Source organism: Ictidomys tridecemlineatus, chromosome 11 (genome assembly GCF_052094955.1).
Source record: "Ictidomys tridecemlineatus isolate mIctTri1 chromosome 11, mIctTri1.hap1, whole genome shotgun sequence".
In the NCBI taxonomy this organism is placed as follows: domain Eukaryota; kingdom Metazoa; phylum Chordata; class Mammalia; order Rodentia; family Sciuridae; genus Ictidomys; species Ictidomys tridecemlineatus.
In genome coordinates this window covers 48,569,488-48,581,672 of record NC_135487.1, presented here as the reverse complement: position 1 = coordinate 48,581,672, position 12,185 = coordinate 48,569,488, and the positions used below count along the sequence as shown (strand labels likewise).

Genomic DNA, 12,185 nt, shown 5'->3' with positions numbered 1-12,185 from the left:
TCTCTCTCTCTCTCTCTCTCTCTTTTAAAAAAAAGTATTAATTATTTCAAATTTTTTATACTGTGTGTTCAAAATTTGTGGTTACAGTGTAGTATCTCAGAGCCAGTTACATATGAAGTAATCAGTTTTTTCAGTAGACTTTCTTATTAGTGTAGATCCAGAAGTTTGAGGGAGTAATTTATTTATCTTACGGTTTTTATGTTCACTATTAATAAATGTTAATTTTTAATTATTTATTTTTTGTAATGCAGGGGATTGAACTGAGGGACTTGTACTTGCTAGGCAAGCACTCTACCACTAAACCATACCTCCAGCCCAGTTTTTTTTTTTTAAATGCTGGAAGTACTAATTGTGAAAACTCAAAAGATATTTTAGAAATGTATAAAAAATGAAAATCCTGACTCTTCACTACTAATGTTTTGTGTTTTAAAAACACAAATGGGATCTTACATCTAACTTATTTCATATATGTGTATATGTATTTATAAAAATTCAAGACCTAAATATTTAAAATCTATTTCCATATGGGTGCCTTAAGGTATACTGTGCTCTTTTTAATGGCGACACAATCTTTTATTATATGGATGGATCTAACCTTAATCACCTTCCCATGAATGATGATTTGAATTCTTTCTGGTTTTCTAATTATAAGTAGTATATATAGAAAATATGTCTTTATGTAGGTGGACAAATATTTTCACATAGGCTATAGATGTTGACTTTTAAATATAATTGCTTTTGTCAGATTATCCTCAATGAACCTACCAATTTACATCACTACCAAGAAAATATGAGTTTCTTTTTCTCATATACTTTTATCAATGCTTTGAGTGAAAAAGACAAAAAAAATGTTGATAAATCTAATAGGCAAATATAAATCTAGATTTTTTTGGCCACATTTTTTTCTCTTTTTGAATTAGTTGTGTATGTACATAAATCTTTCCCCATCCTGCCCTCCTTTTAAAAATTTGCCTCTTTCAAACTAATTTTAATAATCACATATTATGGATGCTCACACTCTTTGTCTTATGTATAACAAATAGTTTTTTTAAAAATTGTCATTTTTCTTCTATTTGTGTTTATAGTATCACTTTCTGTATAGAAGCTTTAAATTTTAAGTTTCATGATATTTTATTAACTTTTAAAGTATAATTTAAAATCCAGAATGTACAGTAACAATAATCACAAGTCTGCATGGGTTAACAAAAAATCAAAGGATAGCCTTAAATCTCTAATACATTTATCAAATAGTGTTAATAATCAGAAATTGACTTAGTTAAAGGCAAACAGATATAAGACAGGTCTTCAAATGACAGTGTGGCTCTTGTATGTCAGATGCAATGTATATTGGTTGTCCTGCCAGTAAGCTTATATAAACTTTCATTATTGTTATAACTTAAATAACAGTTGTTGTTTAACCAGTCACAAAGTAATCCTTTAAAACTTTAAAACAGGTACAAATCCTAATTCCTTCAAGACGTTGTTTCCCCAAATTATAAAACCTAACAAATACAAGAAATTTATCGATAGATAAGAGCAGATCAGGTTTTCAGACTTTGCATCATATCAGTACATCAAAGTTCAAATAACTTTAACTGACTGTGCTAATTATGGCCAATTTAATTACAAACATAAACTTTTTGAGATCTACATTCTCCAAACCTTTTGTGACTTACTTAGGCATTCACAGATTTACGTCCTTAGTTTTGTCCTCTTTCATCTTAGATTTTAGCCCAAGAATATTACTTTATCAGACAAAATACTTTCTCATCAAGAAACATTTTTCTCCTTTAATTTTCCATTCTAAAATATTTCCGTACCTACAAAGTTCTTTTATATAACTTTTAGTTTCAGACCCTTCCTTTTTAAATTTTTTTTTAGTTTGAATATCCATATGTATTTTTACATATATATTCTGTATATGCTCATATGTTCATATATATGTATATATATATGTACCCTAATGACAACCAAAATCCTACCCATAAATTTTCATATATATTCAGTTATATAATCATATCCTGTGTCTTACCAAAATTGTAAACATCCATCTCAAAAGAATAATAACAATATACAAATCCATATCCATTTAAATATTTTAATATATGCTTTTATATATATATTCATATTTGTATTCACATATATGGATAAAAATGTTCAAACCCAGTATTATTGTGTTGTGCTCTATTTGCTTCTTTTTACATATATATATTTTTTATTGGTTGTTCAAAACATTACAAAGCTCATGATATATCATCTTTCATACATTTGACTCAATTGGGTTATGAACTCTCATCTTTACCCCAAATACAAATTGCAGAATTACATCAGTTACACACTCACATTTTTACATAATGGCATATTAGTGACTGTTGTATTCTGCTACCTTTCCTATCCCCTACTATCCCCCCTCCCCTCCCCTCCCATCTTCCCTCTCTACCTCATCTGCTGTTGTTCAATTCTCTCCCTTGTTTCCTCCCCTTTCCCCTCACAACCTCTTCTATGTAATTTTGTGTAACATTGAGGGTCTCCTACCATTTCCATATGCTTTCCCTTCTCTCTCCCTTTCTCCCCCCCCACTCGTCTTTGTTTAATGTTAATCTTCCTCATGCTCTTCCTCCCTGTTCTGTTCTTAGTTGCTCTCTTTATATCAAAGAAGACATTTGGCATTTGTTTTTTAAGGATTGGCTAGCTTCGCTTAGCATAATCTGCTCTATTGCCATCCATTTCCCTGCAAATTCTATGATTTTGTCATTTTTTAGTGCTGCGTAGTACTCCATTGTGTATAGATGCCACATTTTTTTTTTATCCATTCATCTACTGAAGGGCATCTAGGTTGGTTCCACAGTCTAGCTATTGTGAATTGTGCGGCTATGATCATTGATGTGGCAGTATCCCTATAGTACGCTCTTTTAAGATCCTCAGGGAATAATCCGAGGAGGGCGATAGCTGGGTCAAATGGTGGATCCATTTCCAGCTTTCCCAGGTATCTCCATACTGCTTTCCAAATTGGCCTTACCAATTTGCAGTCCCACCAGCAGTGTACAAGTGTACCCTTTTCCCCACATCCTTGCCAACACTTATTGTTGGTTGACTTCATAATGGCTGCCAATCTTACTGGAGTGAGATGGTATCTTAGGGTGGTTTTGATTTGCATTTCTCTGACTGCTAGAGATGGTGAGCATTTTTTCATGTACTTGTTGATTGATTGTATGTCCTCCTCTGTGAAGTGTCTGTTCAGGTCCTTGGCCCACTTGTTGATTGGGTTATTTGTTATCTTATTGTTTAATTTTTTGAATTCTTTGTATATTCTGGATATTAGGGCTCTATCTGAAGTGTGAGGGGTGAAAATTTGTTCCCAGGATGTAGGCTCTCTATTTACCTCTCTTATTGTTTCTTTTGCTGAGAAAAAACTTTTTAGTTTAAGTAAGTCCCATTTATTTATTTTTGTTGTTAACTCTTGGGCTATGGGCGTCCTATTAAGGAATTTGGAGCCTGACCTCACAGTATGTAGATCGTAGCCAACTTTTTCTTCTATCAGACGAAGTGTTTCTGATTTGATATCTAGCTTCTTGATCCATTTTGAGTTAACTTTTGTGCATGGCGAGAGAAAGGAATTCAGTTTCATTTTGTTGCATATGGATTTCCAATTTTCCCAGCACCATTTGTTGAAGATGCTATCCTTCCTCCATTGCATGCTTTTAGCCCCTTTATCAAATATAAGAAAGTTGTAATTTTGTGGATTGGTTTCTGTGTCCTCTATTCTGTACCATTGGTCCACCTGCCTGTTTTGGTACCAGTACCATGCTGTTTTTGTTACTATTGCTTTGTAGTACAGTTTGAACTCTGGTATCGCTATACCTCCAGATTCACACTTCCTGCTTAGAATTGCTTTTGCTATTCTGGGTCTTTTATTTTTCCATATGAATTTCATGATTGCTTTATCTATTTCTACAAGACATGCCGTTGGGATTTTAATTGGCATCGCATTAAACCTGTAGAGAACTTTTGGTAATACCGCCATTTTGATGATGTTAGTTCTGCCTATCTATGAACAGGGTATATTTTTCCATCTTCTAAGATCTTCTTCTATCTCTCTCTTTAGGGTTCTGTAGTTTTCATTGTATAAATCTTTCACCTCTTTTGTTAGGTTGATTCCCAAGTATTTTATTTTCTTTGAGGATATTGTGAATGGAGTGGTTTTCCTCATTTCCATTTCAGAAGTTTTGTTGCTGATATACAGGAATGCCTTTGATTTATGTGTGTTGATTTTATATCCTGCCACTTTGCTTCTTGAAAAGAGTTTGTTTGATGTACGTAGATGCTCCATTGTTTGAGGCATAAATATTTATGATTGATATGTCATGTTGATATTTAATAATTCCTTTAAGCAGTGTGAAATGTCCTTCTTTGTCCCTTCTGACTATCTTTGGCTTGAAGTCCACTTTATCTGATATGAGGATTGAAACCCTTGCTTGTTTATGTGATCTATGTGAGTGTTGTGTGTTTTCCCATCCTTTCACCTTCAGTTTCTGGGTTTTTGCCTATGAGGTGAGTCTCTTGCAGACAGCATATTTTTGAGTCTTGTTTTTTTAATCCAATCTGTCAGTCTCTGACAGATTGGAGTTAAGGCCAATCTGAGTTAAGGTCATTAGCATTCAAGGTTATTATTGAGATATGATTTGTATTCCTGGTTATTTTGGTTTGTTTCTAGTTTTTAATTTGAATTAGTTTCTCCTTTGATTGACTATTCCTTTAGGTTAGTTCTTCCTTTGCTGGTTTTCACTTTTTTTTTTCTTTTTCATTTCATCCTATGGAATATTTTGTGGAGAATATTCTGAATTGCAGGGTTTCTTGTTCTGAATTCTTTTAATTTTTGTTTGTCATGGAAGGTTTTTATTTCATCTTCAAATCTGAAACTTAATTTTGCTGGATATAGGATCCTTGGTTAGCATCTATTTTCTTTCAGAGCTTGGTATATGTTGTTCTAGGACCTCCTAGCTTTGAGGGTCTGGGTTGAGAAATCAGATGAGGTTTGTATTTGTTTCCCCTAATATGTAATTTGATGATCTTCTCTTGCAACCTTTAAAATTCTGTCCGTATTCTATATGCTAGATATTTTCATTATAATGTGCCTTAATGTGGGTCTGTTGCAATTTTGTACATTTCAGGTCTTTTATTTGATTTTCCATTTTATTCTTTAGATTTGGGAAATTTTCTGACATTATTTCATTGAAAAGATTGTGGAGGGGGAGTGTAGAGCCAGGTGTGTTTCCACAACCCATTGTATCCCATGTAAACCTCTCTACATGTTTGATTTTCTTTTGGTCACTTAAGCACACTCTGTGCCATGCAGTGTGTGTTTACTGGGCCTGTATTTTGGGCCAAACTTGGGTTTGTTAGGAATTTGTTCCCTCAGTTGCCATCCTCCACACTGCAGCTTCAAAATGGTTCCTTCCTTTGTCCTCCACACGCTGTCTGGAGAGATGGTGACTTCTTTTCCTACACACAGATATTGTGCAGCAAGTAGTCCTTCAGGTTTGTTGGGCAATGTCTTTGATCTCTAAATGCTCCATACCCAGACACTTTTCGGACTCCAAAAAATGCAGTTTCCTTTAATTCCCTTACTCTTCTACATAATGCTCATGGAGGGACCACTCTGGCTGGAGCTTCTGGATGAGCTGTGGCAATGTGGCTGCTGGGGACTTTTTCCTTATTTTATTATTTCCAATGTCCTGTGTCCCTGGTCTGCTTTGAATGTCCAGTTTTAGGTTCCAGTAAAGTTTCCCCTGCCCTTTTTATGTTCACCCACCTTGTGGAGAAGCTGCCTATCGGCTTTCTTAGTTTCATCCTCTATTCTGCCATCTTGGGTATCCCTGTTTTATGCTTTTTGTGGCTATGTGAAGAAATGGCTTTCTTGCCTATAACATCGGGTTTCTGTAAAGCTCTTCTACTGCTTTATGATTTTATTATTTAAGCCTTTGATTAATTTGGAATTTATTGCAATAGGGAATGCAATATAAATTTGTCTTTTCTCCCCTAAGTGTCTAGTTATCTATCTTTAACATTTTTCTTTAATCTGCCTTATCTTTGCTGATTTGAAATTACTTTGATGGAATATTTTGAAATACAGAGTGAAGATTTACTGGTTCATTTGGGAATTTATTAGTAGTGTTCTTAGTCAAAGGGAAAATAATCTGGATTCAATCGCATGCCTTCTTCAGATAAGTTGAGTTTAAAATTGCATTGCTTATAGTGAAAATCAAACATAGTTTATAGATAATGTTCAGTTCGTTTCTATTTATGCTGGAATTTCAATTCCTAGAAATATTAAATCACTAAATTTCATGTGCGTTCTGTACTACTCATTCACTCATTTATCAGTAAATATGAAGTATCATTTTGGACATGGGGAATATAGCAGTTAAATAGATATACAAGGTCTTGCCCTCATGGAGTTTGGGCTCTATTAGAGAAGTTATGTTTTTAAAATTAAGTAATACATAAATGAACAAGATTATGACAGATTATGTAATCAAATTACAGGGGCATGGCTGGTATATTTTACTTTTCTGTGTGTTTTACATGTCTGTTTTATCTTGAAACTTACTCATTGAAATTTGTGGGCAGATTATTTCATCCACAGGTGGGCTTTAGTGTCATTCTTTGTTCACAGTACTTATTATACTACATTGTATTTATCTGCTTTTTCTGATTTTCCTTTTGGACGATGAATTCTTTGAGGTCAAGGATTTCATCTTTTACTCTGTATTGTCACTACCGAGCACACTTTGGAAACTAAGTACATGTTTGTTATAAGGAATTATAGACATAATGAATGTTGAGACATTATTATATACTTTGGATACTGTTCTTTCACCATCTTAGGAATCTTACTTTCTTGTTCTGTTATCTTGGGAATCTTACTTTCTTGTTCTAATATTTCCAAACTCTGTCTCAATTGAATTCTTTTCATTAGAATTTAATCAAACTCTAAATTTTCCAACCTTAAAAGACTTCAAGAAGTGCCCATTTTCTGTACCTAGTTATTGAATTATCTCTTTCCCCTTCTGAGCAACACTTTTAAGAATTTTACTTACTTATTTAATTTGCTTACCTCCCCTGCTTACTCCTGAACCTACTTTTATCTGTTTTCAATGTGAGATTATGAATGATTTTCATGTTGCTAAATCCCATGGATGTTTTTCAGTTTTTATCTCATTTGGCCCCTGAGTAGCATTTGTTTTTTGTTTTAGGTTTTTTGATACTGGGGATTGAATTGAAGGGAGCTTTACTACTGAGCCAAGACCCCAGCACCCACTCCCCCCTGCCTTTTTGGGGGACAAGATCTCACTAAGTTACTTAGGGCCTTTCTAAAGTTGCTGAGGCTAACCTTGAAATCATAATCTTCCTGCCTCAGCTTCCTGAGTCGCTGGCATTACAGGTATGCACCACCATGCCTGGCCTCTGAATAGCATTTGATATTACCTGTTTTGTTCTTCTTTTCTTCCTTTGGTTTCTACATCATTTAGTTTCCCTTCTAGACTGTGGCTACCATGTCCGAGTTTTTGTCAGGCTTAACCCTGTCTGACCACAGAACTTTGGAATACACAAATTAAGTGACATAATTCTAATTCTGTCATACTGATGTCTTCGAAGATGATTCTTGGCATAGGAAAGATTGTAGATACAATATAAAAAATATTAAGTACAGGGCTGGGATTGTGGCTCAGTGGTAAAGCACTTGCCTCGCATGTGTGAGGCACTGGGTTAGATTCTCAGCACTACATAAAAAATAAATAAAATGAAGGCATTGTCCATCTATAACTAATAAAAATATTTAAAAAACAATTAAGTACATACTTTATAGTTCTGATTTGAATTGATAAAATAAATATGGACTCAGAACTTATTTAATGTTAAAAGTATTTTTCTTGGGGCTGGGGATGTGGCTCAAGCGGTAGCGCGCTCGCCTGGCATGTGTGCGGCCCGGGTTTGATCCTCAGCACCACATACCAACAAAGATGTTGTGTCCGCCGAGAACTAAAAAATAAATATTAAAAAAAATTCTCTCTCTCTCTCTCCTCTCTCACTCTAAAAAAAAAAATAAAAATAAAATAAAATAAAAGTATTTTTCTTCTTTTTGTATTTAAATGTCCTAAAAATAAAAATGACTAAACCACAATGAATGATTCAAGTGGTTTGAAAAAAATGTTTATTACTTAAAAGAACCATAGTTTGTTAGAGAAATGACAGATTCCAGGTCAGTGAAGAAAATGTACAAGAAGAACCTGGATTGTCTTATCATTAGAAAGAGGAAGAAGTTCTCAAATACCTCTATAACTAAGTCTACAATCAGTTTCAGTTGTTTTTTATTTGCCAAAGGTGGGACACTTTGAATATTCATAAGGATAATAACTGGAATGTATTGAAGCCCATTAAGAAAACTTAATCTATAAGTAAATAAAGTTGCTTTTTTTTTTTAAAGAGTGCTTGATCCCTTTTAGAGGGTTGTGATATACCCACTTATTGCTTTGAAAACTGGAAAATAATGGAAAAGAATTAAACATTTATTCATGACTGTCATATAATGGCTCTCAGGCAAAGCAAATAGTAAGTGAGGGAAAGTGCCCTTTACAGAGGTGTCCCAGATGTTAAATAAAGAAGGAATGATAAAATTACCTTTTAGCAACCCTTAGTGGATTAATGGATTTAGGCATTGATCATCACTGTTCACTAATTGCACACACAAAAAGAACCAAGCATTTCTTTCTGGTAGAAAAAAGCATGATATCCTTTATGAAGTATCTTGCTAAAAAAATTAAATCTAAATATGACCAAGGCTTTAGATTTAATTAAGAATATGGTAAATAACAATAAAGGGATGCAGTCATTAAAATCTATGTTCTGGAGAAAAAAATGACACAAACCAATATGCTTTATTCAGAGAGGTTAGTACTTATTTTTTCCTCCTAAAGCTTCTGAATACCTCTCTCATAACACTAATTTTTTTGGAATAGTCTGTTTATAGGCAGTTTTGTCCCATTGGGCTGTATGTTCCTCAAAACTAGGGAATGGCCTCTTAATCTTACTTTACTAGTGCCCAACTATTATGTATGACATTTGTTGGGAAGTCAGATATTCCGTGTACAGATTTTATTTGATGACTTTAGTTTTTAGTCATAATCATCTTTGTGTGTGTGTATGGTGGTGGTGGTGGGAGTGCTGGGGATTGAATTCATGGCCTTGTACATGTGAGGCTCTACCAACTGAGCTATATCCTCAGCCCCTCATGATCGTTTTTGATCTCTAGATTTTTTTGATTAGCAGACTGACCAGTCATAATATTTTCATATTTGCCTTTTACACTTCACGGGGCTAGTGTGTCATTGCCCAGGAGGATATAAGCCAGCCTAAAACTAAAAGTCTCAAATAATTAGTGAATAACAAAACAAGAATAGTCAGAAATATATTTACAATAGTGAAGCCCCTGATATGTCTAGTCCACATGGGTGCTGGAGCTAGACAAAGAAAAGATGGTTCCAGTGGTTTATTTAAGGGAGTACATCAAAGGGAGGGATAAGGTTTCAAGGGCAGAGTTTTGCTTCATGATGTCTTGCAGTCAGCAGGTTAATTGATCTTGGCAGGTCATACCCATCTCAGATGATGTGAGGGCCACTGTAGAGCAGGATAGAAATTCATTGTCCCTGGGCATTGACCAGAGAAAATGTCCACTGGCCATTCCCAGACACCAGATGTTTCTCCAACTAGGCTCCATGTGTGGTGACCCACATGTAACCCATGGACAGCACTTGACGTAGACTTTTGATTGTTTTGAGTACAACTGACTCTTCTTAATCTTTAGTACTTCTAGAGTATATGTTCCTTGTCAAAGGCAGTTCCATCCTCCATCATTGAAATTGCTTTATTGCCTTTTAAATTGCAAAGGTCATGTATTTTCACTGTAATAATTTAAATAAAATGAAAAAGTATAAAAAATAAATTTAGGCCATCACTGTTAACTAAAAAAGAAACTAAAGTCATCATTATTATTTTTTTAGAAATATAATTTTATTCATTTTCTCTTTCTTCCTTTCCCTCCCCTACCACATTACACACAGATGCCCACAGAGAATTTTCCGTAAATACAGTAATGTCACTATATATCCTACTTTGGTATCTCCATTCATCACAGTAGGTATTCATTTCTACATTGATTAATACTGGTACATATCATCATTCTGGAGACTCCATAGTATACCTTCTTATTGATTTATCTTAGCTTAATCAGCCAGTTCATTACAAATTGAGGATCCTTTATCTGAAATGCTTACCATCAGAAGTTTTTCAGATTTTAATTTTTTAAAAAATTTTGGAATATTTACATGTACATATGTACATATGAAATATGTTAGGGGATGGAACCCAAGTCTAAACATGAAATTCATCTATGTTTAATACATACTTTAGACACATAGCTAGAAGGTAATTTTATATAATATTTTACATAATTTTATGCATGAAACAAATTTTTGTACATTGAACCATCAGACTTATGGCATCATGTCAGTGCTCAAAAGTATCAGATCTGGATTTTGGATTTTTAGATTAGGGATGTTTAACATACTAATAAACATTATGTTTCAATATAATTATTTATAATTATGAATAATGTTATAATGAATTACTTTCAAGATACCCCTTTATACACGTGCATAGTTGGGTGCACGTGGGTTTAGGCATTGATTATCACTGTTCACTAATTGAGGTGGGTTCATTGAGTCAAAGATCCATTTAAAATTTCTATATTGCCCTACCACCCTCCAGAAAATTTAGACCTATATTCATTGCCCAAGCAGTTGATTAGTAGGGTATTATTATTCTTGAAGTCTTATTTTTTAGCTCTAAACACTAGTCTTCAGGTAAATTAACTTACTTTCTCTCTCTCTCTCTTTTTTAAACTTAGCTCTTTCTTTTAGTATCTTGAATTATTTCTCTTCTTTATGTTGACAGCAGCAGGTACTATTAAAATGCATAGTCATGAACTGGACAAGAAGTCAAATAAGTGCAGGGTAGAATGCAGTTGCCTCAGTAATTACCTAATTCTGTTATACCCACTATATTATAATATATTTTTTAACAATACGTTGGAATATCATACCTCTTAAATCCTTAATCACATTTCTACAAAAACTGTATTTATAAATTCCATCCTACTTATATTTGCTTAGAGGTACTCAGGTAATATTAGAATAGTCTTGTCTTAATAAAGTGTTAGTCCCTTCTCATTTATTTCCCAAAAGCCTCTTGTAGATGAAAGATAATGAGTTTTGAAGTCTGACTTGTACTCTAATTTCGGCTTTTTTACTTACCTAATTGTGTGTAAAAATTGGTTAACCTGGGTTTCAATTAATCTGCAAAATCAGGATATATTTGAATGCTGTGGATTGGAATGATTGCTCTAAGGATCAAGTAAAATATACATGAAATTTTTTAGCCCAGTGGCTTACAAATATTAATAATTTAGTATTTTCATGTTTCTTTTGTGATTCATAGTGCTTTTCGTTATGTATTCACTATCATTTATAACGTTGCTTTCACAGAAATCTTCTCTACATATATCCTCAGAGTCTTAATTTTGCCAATCGTCAAGGGTCTGCCAGAAATATAACAGTGAAAGTCCAGTTTATGTATGGGGAAGATCCAAGCAATGCCATGCCGGTAAGAAATGTTCTTTACTGTTTCTATTCTTCATAAATGATTCAAGTAGATGTTTTGATATCACTTGGTTGGCAGCTCCAAAATGGAGATTAATATGCTATTATAAACCAGATTTCCAGTTGCATCACTTTCTATACAGACAGTAATGCATTTATTTAAAGTCTAACTTATTTTTTGAGGAGTTGAATATGCTAGGCACTCCCAGAGATACAAAGATGAATAAGGTTTGTAATCTAGAGAATATAAAACAAATACATAAAAATAGTGGCTTTTCAAAGAGGCTCAGATTTGTATCACTGAGGGCATTCTATCAAAATACAGACAGCTTTACTTCTGGCCTTTGTGGTTCTGATTTTCCTCAACCCCCTTTAGAGTGAAAGGTCAGAAAAGGAGGTGAGAGGTGATGGGGTATATAACGTTGTATTATAGTTTGAAAATGCGTCCCAGGAATTCTAATATAATAT

The 12,185-nt window shown here is 33.8% G+C and overlaps 1 protein-coding gene across 18 annotated transcripts in view; it reads left to right on the top strand.

Moving 5' to 3' along the window:
- Dock7 (dedicator of cytokinesis 7) overlaps positions 1-12,185 on the top strand; it is a 192,164-nt gene that overhangs the window by 70,448 nt on the left and 109,531 nt on the right. For all 18 annotated transcript variants that reach the window (XR_013427845.1, XM_040288763.2, XM_040288766.2 and 15 more), the window contains exon 15: positions 11,604-11,721. Coding sequence is in view for 17 of the 18 variants with exons in the window: in XM_040288763.2 (XP_040144697.1) it covers positions 11,604-11,721 (118 nt within the window). In the remaining variant the exon portion in view is untranslated. The remainder of the gene's footprint in view (positions 1-11,603; positions 11,722-12,185) is intronic.